Source organism: Pseudonaja textilis, chromosome 4, assembly GCF_049901715.1.
Source record: "Pseudonaja textilis isolate UNSWEBS1 chromosome 4, rPseTex1.2, whole genome shotgun sequence".
NCBI lineage: Eukaryota > Metazoa > Chordata > Lepidosauria > Squamata > Elapidae > Pseudonaja > Pseudonaja textilis.
The window spans coordinates 14,453,664-14,471,625 of record NC_141993.1 but is presented as its reverse complement, the minus strand read 5'-3'; the positions used below and the strand labels follow the sequence as shown (position 1 = coordinate 14,471,625).

At 36.6% G+C, this 17,962-nt stretch overlaps 1 protein-coding gene across 13 annotated transcripts in view; it reads left to right on the top strand.

Annotated features, from left to right (window-relative positions):
- PIK3AP1 (phosphoinositide-3-kinase adaptor protein 1) overlaps positions 1–17,962 on the top strand; it is a 143,432-nt gene that overhangs the window by 112,204 nt on the left and 13,266 nt on the right. For 6 of the 13 annotated variants that reach the window (XM_087933867.1, XM_087933859.1, XM_087933865.1 and 3 more), the window contains one exon: positions 17,235–17,390. The exons of 2 other annotated variants lie outside the window; for them this stretch is intronic. In XM_087933867.1, the coding sequence (XP_087789993.1) occupies positions 17,235–17,390 (156 nt within the window). Of the gene's footprint in view, positions 1–17,234; positions 17,403–17,962 lie in introns of all 13 variants that reach the window. 5 more of the 13 variants (XM_026711031.2, XM_026711025.2, XM_087933858.1 and 2 more) reach the window with 1 other exon arrangement.

The following is a 17,962-nucleotide window of genomic DNA, read 5'->3' as shown; positions in this document are numbered from 1 at the left end:
AAGAAGAGAATACAGAAAAAAAATCATAAAATTAAAGGGGGAAAAATGCCATTTCAATTTGGTCAGAATTTGAGCTGGTTGCCAAAATCATAACTCAGTAATATTCTGACACTCTGTATCAGGAGTCCTAAAGGAATAGAGATTTGCATTTGATATACCAATCTCTGCTAAGGACTGGGAGAACTACTATCAATGTTTGTTTGCTTCCACAGAACCTGAAACCATATTTTTAAAAAATACATATTTTTATTGTTTACAAATGTAAATATCAAACACAGTACAACCATCCTGGCATTACTCTGCCATACATACTAGGGTATTGCTAAACAATTAACATTCATATTATTTGTACAATATTGGTTTCGTTATAGTTGTTTTGACCATCCTACTCGATTAAATCCTCTATCACAGTGGTGGCTAACCTTTTTGGGCTCCTGTGCCAAAAATTGTGTGCATGCTTGCACGTTCACACTCACGTGCCAGCACCCAGAAGGTAATTCGCACCACCCCTGCGCCCCCTATGCATGCGCGCATAATCCCCACTCACCCACAGCCACTGCCCCTTTACCTGCATTGTGCCTCACAGCTGATTTTCAGCCGGTTTGAGGCCTTTTTCGGCCTCCCAAAGGCTTGAGGAAGGCTTCTGCAGGATTCTGCAGGCCGAAAACTAGCCCCATTTTGTCATTTCCTATATTTTCAGAAAAATAGGAAGTGATGAAACAGGGCTTGTTTTCAGCCTGCAAAGCCTGCAGAAGCCTTCTTCAAGTCTTTGGGAGGCCAAAAAAGGCTTTAAACTGGCCGAAAATCAGCTGTGAGGTGTGCACATACTCAATGAGGTAAGTTTGCCTGCAGCTCGCATGCCGGCACAAATGGCTCTGCGTGCCACCTGTGGCACCATAGGTTCACCATCACAGCTTTGTCATGTCACATTCTAGGTCTATTCATCCTGATTGCTTTTTGTTCTGACCTCCACCTCTATTTTGCAACCATTGATAAAACTTATTCTAAGTAGCATAATATTCTGTTTCCTCTTTATTTTTCAGTTCTAAAGTTCTGCACAAGCCAGTATTTTCCTTATTATCTCTCTTTCTGATGGTGTATTTTTGTTCTTCCATTGCTGTGCATAAACCATTCTCACCGCTGTCAGTATATGTAGTATTAAATATGCTGAGCCTTTACTGTAACCTTCTGTTATTATTCCTAATAGGAATAATTCTGACTTAAATTGTATATGTTCTCCCACCATTTGTTCTAACCATTTCTGAATCCGTCACCAATATTTCCTTGTGTAGTTACATGTCCACCCATATGATAATATGTGCCTGGTAGATCCTTACATTTCCAACATTTTGGTGATAAATTTCTCAACAGTTTGGCTGGACTTGCCAGAGGAACATGCTACCTATAAAACATTTTGTATAAATTTTCCTTAAACGATGTGGCCAGTGTTAATTTCCTATTCTTTTCACAATGATTCTGCCACCTAGCCAATTCAATATTATATCAGAAATTTTTGGCCCATACCACCATTGTTTCTTTAACCTACCCTTCCTCCATTTTATAGTCTAATAGCTATTTATATATCACCTTGATCAATTTGTCATCAATCCCTACGAACAGTTGTCTAATGTTGTTAATTCTCTATTAATGTCCCATGTTTTCACATCATGTGTGTATCACAACTGTATTTGTAGATATGACCACCACTCCAGTTCTACCCCTTGTGCTATTACTTCTAATCTGCTTTTCAATACTTCTTTCTCATTTAATATATTCTTACATACAACAATTTTCCCCATATTTATCAGATTTGGGTGTATTAGTACTTCTAGTGTAGAGAGCCAGACTGGAATTTCCATGTAATTTTGGTTTTTACTTTTATTCCATACTGCCAAGAGTGCCTGTCTTATGTAATGTCTCTGAAAGTATTTGTGTACTGTGCCTTTTTCGTACCAATGAAAAGCATGCCATCCTGCTTGAATATCATGGCTTTCCAGGGTTAGTAGCCTCTTATTCCTTAATGTAATCCATTCTTTTATCCAGGTGAATGCTGCAGCTTGATAGTATAACTCCCAGTCGGGCAGGCCAAACCCTCCTTTCGCTTTAGCATCTTGCATTAATTTCCATTTGATTCTCAGTCTCTTTCCTTGCTATTTTGCCCATTAAGGAGAGTTGCAGGTTCTTCCATCTCTCTAGATCAGCCTTTATTTGATTTGTTAATTTAGTGTAGTTATCTTCCTTAAGTGTTATGCACCTTGCCGTTACTTCACTTTTTTAGCTATTTGAATACTCATTCCTTTTATCAATTCATCCTTCTGTTTATTTGTCATGTTCTTAGCTATCATTTTAGTTTATTTTTAAACCTGCTACTTCTCTGTAATCTATCAGTTCCTCCATAAGCTTCACACCAGACTGTAAGGGCTCTCTAGAATAAAAACTAACAAGTCCGCAAAAACTTGGAACTTGTACTTTTCTCTTCTGATTTCCAATCCTTTAATTTGTTCATCTTTCCGAATGTTCCTCATCAATACTTGCAGTGTTAGGATAAACAGCAGTGGTGATAGTGGGCAACCTTGTCTTGTGTCTTTCTGTATTGCAAAACTTCATGTCACCTCACCATTCATTATTACTTTGGCCTCTTGTTTTGAATATATTGCCTTGAACATATTTATAAATTTGTCACTCAAATGTATACCTCAATTGTTTTTTTGTTTTTTTTGAAAACAGTTTTATTAATTTTAACAACAAACAAAAACACATAAAACATAAAAACATCATCCTTTCCTTCATGAGTTTACAGACAGTGTATCGGTTGGTTTACCACTTTTTTTGTGCATCCATTTCATAGTCTCCATTGTAGTTATATAACATAATAGCTCATATTATCAATCAACAATTATATAGCCTGATATTATTAAACAATCATTTGACTATAATTTTATTAGTTCATACTTTAACGAGATAACTATAGTTTACTTAATTTATTTTATAACAAATCATAAAGTCATACCAAGTCTATCTTAATAGAATTTTATAAAGATAGTATCAAAGAAAAAAAAGAAATATGTATTCATTGTTTCCAAAGGTTCTAAATATTCTATTATTATATTTTATTATCTAGCCATTGATAGAAAAGGTCCCAAACTTCATAGAATTGTTTATCTTCTTGTTCTCTAATTTCAAATGTCAATCTACTCATTTCAGCACATTCCAATATTTTCTTAATAATTTCTTATGCCATTTATCTAGTTCTATTTTATAGCCAAATTATTTTAGAGTTTTTTCCCCATTGTACCATTGTGTCTTTTATTTGTTAGTTTCCCATTTTCAAATTTAGTAAAAAGTTGGACATTTCCTGGACCTTTTTAATTAGTTTTTCATCAGAGTTCAACAGTGTCTGATCAAATGGGGTTTTTTAAATAAAAGCCACAGTTTTTCATATCTAAATCATATCTAGATTGTATTTGCAATTGAGGCCACTACGATAATATAATGCCCTGGTCTTCGAGCTCTTGCTTCGGTTTTAGTTTCCCTTCAGTGTCCAAATCTTTATATGTCACAATTTTATTGAACTTTATCAGATTTGGGTATATAAAGGCTTCCATCGTTGAGAGCCATTCTGGGATTTTCAGGTTTTATCTTTTCCCATTAGTGAATTTCTTATATAGTGATTTTGAAAATATTTATGGATTTTATTCTTCTCATACCATAGGATGGCATGCCATCTCAGTTGCAAGTTATGTCCTTCTCGATATAACAATCTCTTGTGTCTGACAGTTATCCATTCTTTTAACCATGTTATCACACATGCTTGGTAATATAAAAACCAGTCTGGTAGTCCAAATGCTCCGTTCTCCACTGAGCTGAAGGGAGAGTCCAGGATGGGTTGTCTCTAGTCTCCTAGCTCTGCAGACCGAGTTGAAAAACTGAGGACACACCCCCTGGTAACAGTCCCTAGTTCTTCAGTCTCAGCATGTTCAGACCACCTCTTAAGGGCTCTGGATTGAGTTTTTTGTCTTAGAGAGGCTTAGATCAGGTTTGACAGCTAGCCAGCTTGCCGGTTTAGCACTTTCCTTTTTTCACACCTTTTTTTCCGGTTTGCATTTTTTTTGCTTATTATTTAATTTTTAAACTTTCCTTGCTGGTGCTGCTTTTTTTTCCCTTTCTGGTTGGAATTTGGGTGGAGGTGACCCTGAGTCCCCATATGGCCCGGGCTGGGGGCGGGAGGCAGTGTCTTATTTAACTCGCCTCCTCCCAATCCACTTTCCCTTGACATGGGCTAGCCGCATCTGCTGCTAAACGACCCTTTTTTCGGCGGCAGCAGCCATTTCTCGCGTTTGGGGACAATCTTGCAGTTCATCTCCAGGATTGTCCTGGGGGGGTGGGGTTTGGCCATCAATATTGAATCCTGAGCCCCTATCCAGTCCCCAGAGTACCATGGCAGCTGTGAGACGCTTGAGTCTGCCAGATAATTGTGGTGCAGCCAGCGCCAGGCTCGCAAGCCTCTGACCTGTCAGGGCTTGTTGCAATTCAAAGAGTCAGCCGTTTTTAACCTTTTTTTCTCTGACTCGGCTTTTGAATTGCGGAGCTAGGCTGATCTCACCACTTTGAGTTGCATTAGCCTCCTGAAGTTGTGGACAGCTACTGTGGCTGTAGCAGACAGTGTTAGGCTAAATAAGTTTTTTTTATTTACTTCTTTTTCCCTTTCCCTCCCCCTGTCAAGTGACAGTTAATTTTGGTGGGCTCAAAATGGCCACCATGGGAGCTGATCAAGAACTGTCAGTTCCTCGACAATCAAGAAGAATTTTATAGAAAATTACATATGAAAATAATTGAACTGTACTATGCTAATATCGTTATGATGGGAGACTTTAATGGAATTGTAAACAATAAATTGGACTATACAACACAGAAAACAACAAAGCAAAACAGAAAGACTCTCCCTAAATCCTTTTTAAAATGATAGATGAAATAAATTTAAAAGATACATGCAGAGAAAGAAATGCTAAGACTAAACAATACACCTTCTATTCAAACAGACATTTATCATGGTCCAGAATAGATATGATATGGATGTCAACAGAATTGTTAGCTAATATTCAAGAAATAAATATTGAAACAAGTACTTGGGCAGATCGTAATCCAATGACAATTAAATGGAAAGGACAAAGAAGAAGATCTAGAAGGACGTTAAATAATACTACACTAAAAGAAAAAGACTTCATACAGAGGATGGAGAAAGAACTGGCTTTTTTCTTTAAAGAAAATAAAAAAGAAGACACATCAATGCAGGACATATGGGATACAATGAAGGCATATGCCAGAGGCTTCATAATAGACTATACAAGGAAAAGAAATACCACGAAAAGACTAGCCTCTAAGACATTAAAGGACTTGAAAAAGAGTTACAGATAATGCCACAGAAAAAGGACATTAAGTTAAAAATGGATATAATTAAACATAAAATGGGACTAATGGAAAAAGAAGAATTAGCACAGAAAATCAGAGGTGTGAAACAGAACTATTTTGAAGATGCAAATAAACCAGGTAGATGGTTAGCATATAAATTGAGAAAGAAGAAAGAATCAAGGAAAATATTGCAATTAACAGATGATCAAGGCCAAGTTTGCTATGGAAGTAAAGAGAAGAAGGAAATTATACGAGACTATTATGGGAAACTATGCACACAAGAGAATATTGATGATGAAAGAGTTAAACAGAACAGAATGCTAATCCACCCCATATACCTAAAGAGATTGAAATAATGTTAGAAAGCAATATAATGATGATGGAGTTAACTGAAGCACTTAAGAAGCAAAACAATGGAAAGGCACCAGGCCCAGATGGACTTCCGGCGGAATTTTACAAAACACTACAAGAATCGTTGAATCTTCTATTGCTAGAAGTTATGAATGAAGTTATGTTAAAAAAGAAGATACCCAAATCATGGTCAGAAGTTTATATTACATTTGTTCCAAAAGAAGAGGCTGGCCCATTACAAATCAAGAACTATAGACCTATTTCCCTATGAAACGCAGATTATAAAATTTTTGCTTCAATATTGGCAGAAAGACTTAAAAATACCTAAATAATTTTATTCATCCTGATCAAAATGGATTTCTGCTAAAGAGACAAATTAAAGACAATATGAGAGTAATCTTGGACACTTTGGAATACTACAGGGCACACCCTGAAAAACAAATGGCTTTGATATTTTTAGATGCACAGAAGGCATTTGACAATGTGAATTGGCGATTCATGTTATTACAGCTGGACCAGATGGGCTTTGGTAAAAAATTCATCCAAGCAATAGAAGCTATATATCATAACCAAACTGCAAAGGTAATGATCGAGGGAGAACTGACAGACTCTATTGATATAAGAAAAGGAACAAGACAGGGGTGCTCACTGTCACCTCTGTTGTTTGTGTTAACCTTGGAAGTGCTAAACAGAAATATTAGAGAAGAAAAGGATATAAAAGGGATGAAAATTAAAAAGGAAGAATTTAAGTTGCAAGCGTTCACAGATGATCTGGTTTTTATTTTAGAAGACCCACTAGAAACAGCATTAAAATTGATAGAAAAGATAGAGGTATATGGGAAGGTGGCTGGTTTGAAAATAAATAAAGACAAAACAAAGATTTTGACAAAGAATATGTTATCAAGACAAAAGGAAGAATTGGCGGATGTATTGAAAATCCAGGTCACAAATAAGATCAAGTACTTGGGGATACATTTGACAGAAAGATGTAGTACACTAAAAGAGAATAACTTATTAAACTTAAGCAGCAGATAGTGCTAGATTTGGCGAAATGGGAAAATTTACAACTGCCTTTAATAGGGAGAATATCAACAATCAAGATGAATATATTACCCAGTATTTTATATTTGTTCCAAACAATTCCAATTAGGCTTAGAAAAGACTGTTTTGAAGATTTAAATAAAATTGTGTTGAAATATATATGGCAAGGTAAGAAAGCGAGAATAAAATTAAAACTTTTGCAAGATGCTAGAATAAGAGGAGGATTTAGTTTTGGGAGTTGTACTACCAAGCTACAAATTTGATGTGGGTCAAGGAATGGATAACATTAAGAAATGCTAGATTGTTGACACTAGAAGGACATGATCTGTTATTGGGGTGGCATGCTTTTGTATGGTATAAAGGAAGTAAAACACAGGGGCATTTTAGAAGACATTATATATGGGAGTCTCTGTGGTTAAATTGGGAGAAGACTAAAAGGCAAGGTTATTTGAAAATTCCGGTCTGGCTATCAACTATTGAAGCATTTTCTTATCCTATAATATACAAAAAGGAACAAACAGTTAGATATGGTGAAATGTTGAATGAAAAGGGTGAACTTAAATCTATGCAAAAACTAGAGGAACAAGGTATAAAGATGAATTGGTTTTCATATGCGCAAATACATTCTAGTTATGATAAAGTTTCTAAAACAGAAGGTTTCTGTGATAAATTGACTGATTTAGATAAGATTTTGACAGGTACTGAGGAAAAGGTGATTAAAAAACTGGAAGGATATTTAAACTAGAAGAAGAACGAGTTAAAGAAACAATGATTGCTTGGGGGAAGAATTTTGGATATGGGATTGATTTAGAGAAATGGCAAAAATTGTGGTCTCAAAATTATAAAATGACAATGTCAACAGCGTATAAAGAAAATTTGTATAAGATGTTTTACAGGTGGTATTTTCCCCCAACAAGAATAGCAAGAATGTTCAAGAACAATTCTGAAAAATGTTGGAAATGTTATCAGATACCTGGCTCATATTACCATATGTGGTGGATATGTGCAGATCCCAAAAAGTATTGGACTAAAATCCACACATGGTTGGAAAAAATGACAAAAAAGCATATAGACTTGAAACCAGAGATTGGGAATCTTACCTGAAATATATAGTAAAAATTGAAATATTTGATTGATATTTGAATGTATTAACAGCAGCTAGGATTATATTTGCTAAAAATTGGAAAAATGAGAAAATATCAACCCAGGAGGAAGTTACTAAGAAAATAATGGAATTTGCTGAAATGAGTAGATTGACATTTGAAATCAGAGAACAAGAAGATAAACAATTTTATAAAATTTAGGATCTATTCTATCAATGGTTAGACAATAAAAAATGGTAATGAAATATGTAGATTTTTAGAACATAATGAATATATAAAGATGTATTTTTTATTATATCTACAAAATGATTATAGGATAGATTTGAGATGGAAATATGAACTGTCATAAAATAAATTAAGTAAAATATGGATTATTTTGTAAAACATGAATGAATAATAGTATAGTCAAATGATTGATTAACAATGATATTAATGTATTTAGGAATATTTGACAATATGAGAACATATACAATGTAATTCTAATTGAGGACTACGAAGTGGAAGCACAAACCAATTTGTAAACCATGTACATACCACTGTATGTACATATTTGGAAGATGGTTTGATGTTTTTATGTTTTGTTTGTTCATGTTTGTCTTAAAAAAACAATAAAACTTAAAAAAAAGAACTGTCAGTTCCTCAGCAGGGTAGAGAGAAGGCTGTAAAAGTTCTCTCAAGTCCAGGTCTGCTGGACTGGAGGCAGCAGCTAGGATTAGAGCCAGGGCTCTAGCCCCTAAAAGACCCTCTAGCTCTGAGGATAGGCAGGCCAGGCACAGACAAAAAGCCATAGATAAACAGTTTGACAAGGCAGTGAGAGATTCCAGGATGGCTGAAAACAGAGCCACCTCTCAAACTCTGCCTCTACAAGATGACAGGCAGCTAGGAGCTTCTTCATGGACAGACCAAAACTACGATTGTGCGCAGTTTCAATCCATGCTCGCCGCTGGAGCACCTCGAGCCGGCTGGTTTGGGGGCTAAGCCACCCCGTAGAGGTGGTGAAGAAGGGGGAGACTGCCAGCAGGGTTGAGGAGAGCCTCATCTCTCCTCCTCAGCTGGCCATTACTCCCTTTCCCAAAGGTGGTTGCAGCGGTGGTTAGAAATGGCCACCTCAAAGAACAACTCGACCGGAAAAGAATGTGCAGGAGGAAGATAAGAAGAGAAAGTCTTGGTTAACCGGGTTAAACTGTAAAAGCAACAAATAAGGTACCCTGGAATTTAAACTACGAAAAAAAGTAACATTCGCAAAGAAGATTTTGAAGCAGCGAAAGAGAGAGAAGGGAAAGGATTTGGTTTTTTTCTCTCTCTCCTTTTCCCTATATTGACAGCTAAGCAAGAAATTGGAAAAAAAATCCACTTTGACATCAATAGGCATTGAAGCTGAAAATAAAATGTCAAAGGGATAATAAAGATTTCTGGATACTTAAAAGCTTTTAAAAGCGAGAAAGGAGAGAAAAAGAATAAAAGGGCAGGATCTGGAGAAAAGGGAGGAGACTGCCTGGAATTAAAAGGAATTTACAGTAAAACCTTAAGAAGACTTCTAAAAGAGCATTAATAATCATTAAACTGGATTGAACTGGAATGGAATGAGGGTTTATAATTACATATATTTACAATCTTTTTTTTTTAAGAATATAGTGTGTATTATAAGAATGTACCAAGCAGAATTCGATTGGAAGTTATGTATTATGTATTATATTGAAGGTCATAACCTTAAGGTGTATATTGAATTTTAAATGAGAGTTGAATGGATGTAATTAAAAGATATAAAAGTGTCATACTCCAATTAGTAACTACAGGAAAAAACTTGTCTAATGAGAAAAGATAATATGAAATTGAAACAGAACAGACAAAAGTATAAATATAATGATTTGAACTGAGATGAGATAATCAAATTAAAATCGAGAAAATCAAAAGAGGGGGAAAGCTATATAGAAAATGTAAAATAGTATAAGATATGGAATAGAATACAAAAAGGAGCATGAAATTGAGTTTTCTGTCTGTATAAAGAAGTTCAACCCGGGACCATGCTATTTTCAAAAAAGATGTTTTACTTGTATTTTGTATGTATGAAAACCCAAATAAAACTTTATTAAAAGAAGAAGAAGAAGAAGAAGAAGACTTCTAAAAGATACATTTTAACTGAAACTTGGCAACAAAATAGTAGAACCTCAAGAAGAGAAAGTGGAAAAAAGAAGCAAAAAGAAACAGCTTGGGTGTATTACTTGGTGATCTCTGGATTTTTGGTTATTGCATTTGAATGATTAAAATCAATCGGGTGGTTGTTTAAAAGTTTTTAAAATGGCACTACTTTTAGAAGAACTGAAAATGGAACTTAAAAAGTACAAAGAAGATGCAAAAGAAGGGAGAGGTTCTTTTGGCTTCGTATTTCAATTCTTAGAAATGGAGATTTGGAACTATGAGAAACAACAAGAAACGCCCGCAGAACAAGAAGATTGGGACAAAGAAGAAGCCATCTTTAATGATCAAATAATTTTATGTGGGGGAAAAAAGGAAAGGGGGGAAAGAGAATGAAAAGTTTAAGATTTGAAAAAACAACCAAGAAAAAGAACAATAGTTTGAAAAATAAGTATAATATTAGAAAGCAACAGAAGAGGGAAATACAGAAGAGAGAATTAGAAGTAGAGAGACAAGGGGATAAAAAGGGGAGGGAGAAGAAGTGTTAGGGATACACCCTAGCAGAATCTGCACGGCAGTCAGGCAGGCAGGCAAAATATGTGAGATAAATGTTTTTGTAGCTTACACTCAGTAAAACAGATACACCGTGCTAGTTAAATTGTTTATTCCAGCAAGAGTTTTAGCATAGTCAAACAGTCCATGTATCATTCACTAATTCAGTCCATCCAGGGATTATTCAGTTGCAAATTCCAGTGTCGAAAAAGAGAGGTCAGTAAACTTACAAATATCAGTCCAGTAATATATCTCCTCGCAGTAGAGATATGAAGAAGTCAAAACCTCCTTTCTTCCTCCAGCAACTCAGCAGTAGGGAAACACGCAGTTAACAAACCATCAATCCATCAAACCAGTAATTGTCAGCAATCGTCAGCAATCGTCAGCAAATGAGCAGGTTCTCTTGCTCCCTCTTATGGCGGTTCACAACCGCACCCAAAATTATATGCTTTGCAGTTTAAAGTGACACACACTTAAACTTACAATCATAGTTTATATATATTATTTTACCCAAACTACGTTAGGTAACCTTGTTATTCCTAACATACTCCCCTTTTGGGTAATATAATAATATATATATCTATTTACAACCTCAACCCATAGTCATCACAATTTTCTTTGTGTTTGACTGCGCCTTGGGCTTTTGTAAACTGATCAGCAATATTTTTCTCAGTCATACAATATTCCAGTCTTATTAAACCATCCTTTACAGATTGCCTTACATTCAGATATTATAAGATCTGTATGCTTAGATCTCGTTTTCACAGCAAGATTTGTAGCCAACCGTATGGCTGCTTGATTGTCCTCATACACTACAATGGAATCATTAACAGTTAGTCCCATATCCAACAACAACTGTTTATACAGAATTAAATCAGTACATAATAAAGATAAACAGGAAAATTTTGCTTCCATTGTGGACATACTTATGTGTTGCTGTCTAATTGACCTCCAACCAATCAATGCTTTTCCATTGCTCTATGCCAATTTTCTTGATCCTTTGCAGGATACATTTTAAGTTCTTCAACAGTAGTTGGAACTTTACTAACTTGGCAAACTACACTTGCTTGGTACCTATCAGGTGGTCTGGTTTCATGTGTTGAACGTCTAGGTATTACAGGGCTTACAGGTGGACTTTCATGTTCTACCTGTTCCTGGTTATCTATTTCTTCCTGTTCACTTGTTTCTTCCTGTTCTTGTCCTATTTGCTCTTCCAGTACTTCCTCTTTAATTGTATTTTTCTTATTACTGATATGGTGGTTTGGTCTGTTGTAGGTTTCTATAATTACATCCTTACTTGAATCTTGTTCCAGTTTTGCCCATCCTACATGTTCAAGGAATTGTGCACTAGCACTACAGTAAACTCTAGATGTGCCTCTTTCCCAGAACCTGTAAGATTTATGGTTAGATTCGTAACCTACAAAAAATAACCTTTTAGCCCTATGCTGCCCCTTATGTCTCAGTTGTGTAGGAATATGCACCCATGCTGGTGCTCCAAATGTGTGCATGTAGCTTAGGTCAGGTTTTCTACCATGCCACCGTGTGAATGGTAGTTCACCTGTTGTTGAGTTAACAACATTATTCAATATATGATTACCACACATTATTGCTTCTCCCCACAAAGTTTCAGATAATCCTGAATCCGACAACATAGTACGAGCCATTGCCTGTAGTATTTGGCCTCGTCTTTCTATAAAGGAATTATGTTGTGGCCTATATGGTGCAGACTTTTTATGTTCTACACCTGCCATCTTCAGTCTATTTTGGAATTCATTATTTATAAATTCCGTACCATTATCAGTTACAAGAGTTACTAGTTTCCTTTTAGTTTTTCTTTCTGCAAACTTCAACCAATTAAAGAAATTCTGATATGTTTCCGTTTTACTCTTCATTAAATAGCAGAAACCATATCTAGAATAATGATCCATTATACTTAATATATAACGAGCATCTCCTACACTTGGTTTTTTAGGACCTATAATATCAGCAAATACGACCTCTAGAGGCTCTTTAGTTTTAAATCCATTAATTCTATTTGCTGGTATTACCTTGCTTTTTTCTTGACTGCAAGCATTGCAGTACAAATACTTATTGCAAGACTTCAGTTTTATACCTTTAGATAGTTCAACCGTTTGCTTGAGCATTTTAAAATTTATATGCCCTAAACGTCTGTGTAACAAATGTATGCATTCATCATGAGGTTTAACGTTATTATACACTGTGTTAGCCATCTCTAACTGATTATCTTTTAATACATACAATTCACCTTTTAAAGTTGCAGTCACCTTTTTACCTTCTTTTTCTATTATGCAGTTTTCTCCCCTAAAGGTAACTACATAACCTAGTTTAATCAAAACTCTAACCGAAAGCAAATTAAACTTAAGTTGTGGTACATATAACATTTTTACATTTTCTTGTATGCAAGAACAATGTGCAGTACCTTCACCTTTTGCTTTAATTTTCCAGCCATTAGCTGGAAAATTTGCTGTGAACTCGTGGACATCTTAATAAATCTTTTCTTATCTTTCGTTATGCAGTGCGATGCTCCACTATCTACCACCCAAAAATTATTATTGTTCACAGTTTCGTTGCTATACATGGCTAACTCTAAGCATTTTTTATCCTTTTGATGCCTTTTTGCATTCTGGCTGGCATTTTGGCGTTTTACTTTCTTGCAGAATCTAGCCAAATGTCCTTTTCTTCCACAATTAAAACATATTCTAATTGTGTAGGCTGACGAAGATAATTTATCTTCTTGTGGTTCTTCCCTTCTCAGTTGATCCCTTTCAAGCCTTCTCCTGGCTTCTTCAATTAATCTGCCAATAATGTCAGTTAATGTGAGGTTATCTTTTGGCAGAACTTCCAACAAAGTTACATAGTCATCATAGCTCTCATCTAACGAAGACAAAATTATATAAACCTGATGTAGTTCAGTGAAGATAAGTTCTTTTTCATGCAGTTCCTGAAAAATCCTCTTCATAGTGTTTATATGAGTCAACATGTCTCCATTCTTTTGAAGATGTGTTCTGAACAGCTCCCGTGTAAGATTTATATGTGCTCCTACACTGTCTCGAACATAAATCTTCTTTAAATTCTCCCAACACTTAGCAGCTGTTTCTGATCCACGAATATGGACAAGCTGCTGGTCACAGAGTGTCAGTCCTATTATACAGAGAGCTTGCTCATTCTTCAGTTTATATTCTTGTATTTTCTGGGCATCATCTTCATCATCTGGATCCCAAGCATCTACCTCTGGTGGGTTTTGAATTATACTCCACAAACCTTCTCTTTGTAGAAGTAGGCTGCATTTCATAGACCATGAAACATAGTTTGTTCCATCCAGTTTGGATATTAGAGACAAACTTTGTAAATTGACTTGTGCCATCTTTCTCTGGATATTAAACTGTAATTAATAAAACGTCTGTTTACAGTATTGTGTAACTACACTAACTCTCACTTTATATAAGCCTGTTATATCCTGGTTAGTCTGACTGTGCAGCTGGTCCCATAACCAGTGTTAGGGATACACCCTAGCAGAATCTGCACGGCAGTCAGGCAGTCAGGCAAAATATGTGAGATAAACGTTTTTGTAGCTTACACTCAGTAAAACAGATACACCGTGCTAGTTAAATAGTTTATTCCAGTAAGAGTTTTAGCATAGTCAAACAGTCCATGTATCATTCACTAATTCAGTCCATCCAGGGATTATTCAGTTGCAAATTCCAGTGTCGAAAAAGAGAGGTCAGTAAACTTACAAATATCAGTCCAGTAATATATCTCCTCGCAGTAGAGATATGAAGAAGTCAAAACCTCCTTTCTTCCTCCAGCAACTCAACAGTAGGGAAACACGCAGTTAACAAACCATCAATCCATCAATCCATCAAACCAGTAATTGTCAGCAATCGTCAGCAAATGAGCAGGTTCTCTTGCTCCCTCTTATGGCGGTTTCACACCGCACCCAAAATTACATGCTTTGCAGTTTAAAGTGACACACACTTAAACTTACAATCATAGTTTATATATATTATTTTACCCAAACTACGTTAGGTAACCTTGTTATTCCTAACAAGAAGAGAGTAAAGAAGGAAAGTAAAAGTTATAAATGACAGAAACAAGATATGGAGAAACAGGGCCTATTTAGAGATAATGGGTGAAAATTTAATTGAAACTGAACATTTTTGACTGAATTTATCCACCCAGATCAAAATGGTTTCTTATTAAAAAGACAAATAAAGCACAATTTAAGGATTATATTAGATACATTAAAATATTATGAAACACATCCAGGAAAACAAATGGCACTAATTTTCTTAGATGCTCAGAAGGCTTTTGGTAATGTAAGTTGGCAATTTATGATACATCAATTAAACTGTATGGACTTTGGAGAAGAATTTATAAATGTAATTAAGATGATATAAACAAACCACTGTTTATAACAGGGGTGTCCAACCTTTCACCTTCCCTGGGCCACATTAGAAGATGAAAATTTGGTTTGGGCCACACATAAAATAAAATAACAGTAACGATACCTGATCATCCAAAAAAACCATAGAAAACATAGTTAACATATTAAATTTATTTGGAAATGAAGTTAGTGAGATGTTTTTATTATTTATTATTAATTATTTATTAAAAATTATTTATTTTTTATCACGGTTTTTTTTATCACTGTTTTTTATCACGGTTTATTTTCCGGCCAAATTTTGCGGTGCGGGGGGGGAGAAAGCTCGCCTGCCTCGCGCCTACCTCTCCTCCTGCAAATGGCCCGGCTGGATGAGGCAGGACTGGAAGGCAGAAGCAGCAGCAGCGCCGGGGGCAGAAGCTTTCCCCTGCCACCACTGCTGCCCCCACCACCCCCGCCGCCGCTTCTGCCCCCGCCGCCTCTTCTGCCCCCACTGCCACCCCCGCCGCCACTGCCGCTTCTTCCCCCGCCACCACTGCCACTTCTGCCCCCGCCGCGGGGGCAGCGGCGGCGGGGGAAGAAGTGGTGGCGGGGGCAGAAGCGGCGGCGGGGGAAGCAGCGGCGGCAGGGGCAGCAGTGGTGGCGGGGGCAGAAGTGGCAGCGACGGTGGGGGCAGAAGTGGCAGTGGGGGCAGAAGCGGCAGCGGGGGCAGAAGCAGCGGCGACGGTGGGGGCAGAAGCAGCGGCAGTGGTGGCGGCGGCAACAGCAGGAGGTGGCGCTCTTACGGCGCTTGCCGTTTCTTTTGCTGCTTGGCCTGGCACTCGCCTTGCCCTGCCTCGTGCCTGCCTCTCCTCCTCCTCCTCGCTGGCTCTGGCACGAAGGTTGGGGTGGGCACTGGGCCGCATTACGAGGTGAACTGGGCCGCATGCGGCCTCTGGGCCGCGGGTTGGACAAGCCTGGTTTATAATAAGTAACTGTAAATGGGGACTACACAGATAATTTTAATATAAAGAAAGGAAAAAGACAAGGATGCCCATTATTGCCTTTAATATTTATATTAACTTTGGAAGTCTTGAATAGGGATATCAGGCAAAATCCAGAAATTAAATGATTGGAGATAAGAAAGGAAAGATATAAACTACAAGCATTTGCAGATGATTTGGTATTCATTGTAGAAGAACCGTTAGAGACAACTTCTATTAAAAGAGATGAAGGAGTTTGGAGAGGTAGCAGGACTAAGAATAAACAGAAAAAACTAAAGTGATAGTTAAAACCTTACACAAAAACAAAAAAACTGGCAGAAAAAGTGAATTTTCAAATAGTTAAGAAAGTCAAGTACTTGGGAATATACTTTCTGTTTGGAATTCTGCACTTTGATATAGCCCATGGGCTAATCAACAAAGTAAACTTTTAGAACAATACTTCCAAGAATTTAATCTATTCTTTGAAATTGAGAGTGGTGGATGACTGCTGCCCTGTCATGGGCTAGGGAAGCTAGCAATAGGTCAGGGCTATATTGTCATCACATCTCATGCATATCTTATGGATGGCTTCAGCAACCAGGACCCCCATTTTGCAAGAATGCTAAAGATATACTGACAACTATCCAAAATGCTGAATACCTTTATTCTTGATTAGCATCTTATAAAATATGGAACTAAAGAGTAATTGCTTTATTGTAATACAAACTAAAGATAGGGGAATATTTTCAATTTCTTAACATACAGTGTCAAGAATTATAAAAGTCAGGAATGTGTTTGCTGGCATACAAAGCCTTCAAGATGTTCCAAAAAGCATATACTCATGCAATATTCAGTGTTTTGTTTTTGACAAATATCAATAGGTCATTTTTTCATGTTGCAGTATATATACAGTAAATGGTTGAAATATATGTTTTGCATTCAATACTGATTGTCCATTGTCCATTTTTACGTATTACTCTAAATGTATAAAAAATTACGGCATAGCTTGTTACGTATGCAGTTCAAGAGTACATTCCAGGTTCAGTGGGAAAAAGAAAAAGATCAAAACATGTCCAAATGAAGATTAAAGCACCCCTATTGGTTTTCCAAAATGGTGAAGATGCTTTCTGTTTGATGATTAGAATTGTAATTGTACATGCCAAGATATGTGTTAGAACCAAAACAGTTTCTATTTTTCCGATTTTAACTTAGGAAGAACTTGAAAGTTTTGGCCTGCAGATGCTAACTAATTGGTTAATCATTATTCTTTCTTCTTAGATTTGGAAATCACTATACCAGTTGGACATTCTCAGATTATGCCAAAGAAACCAGAGTGTAGCATTTATGAATATAGTCCGAGAAAAAATCTTTTCCCAGTAAGCAAAGAGATAAAGCGAGGTGACTGGAAAACAGAAAGCACATCAAGTACTGCAAGTAAGCAAGCAGGTAGCCAGAAAGCTATCTAGCAAGGAATGAAGAAGTATACTTTGGATTTCAATAGTTTGCATTGCTCAAATTAAGGAATTCCTAACCTATAATTTGTTTCTTCACATTAAATGTATTGTCAAATCTCTTTTCTTCCTGTCTGGCTCTCTTGATCACCCACTTCAACTCTACCTGTCTATTTAGTCATTTATTTATATCTTTGCACTATATTTGTAGGTACATTTATTTAATATTGATTCTTACTTTTATTACTTTATTGCTATCAATTTATAGAATCAGTTACTGTAATTAATCTTTTTAATTCTTTAGCCCTTTAAGTCATAATCACTCTTTTTATACTATCCTATAAATTTTGCAGTTATACTTGACCGCTCGGTGGCTTTGGATACCATCTACCATGGGATTTTCCTGGGGCGGCTTCGGGGGATGGGAGTGGGATGCCTTGTGCTGTCCTGGTTCACTTCCTCTGCAGCCGCTCTCAGTCAGCGTTGATAGGAGGGGAGAGATCCAGCCCTTGCCCACTGCTTTATGGGGTTCCACAGGGCTCAGTACTCTCTCCG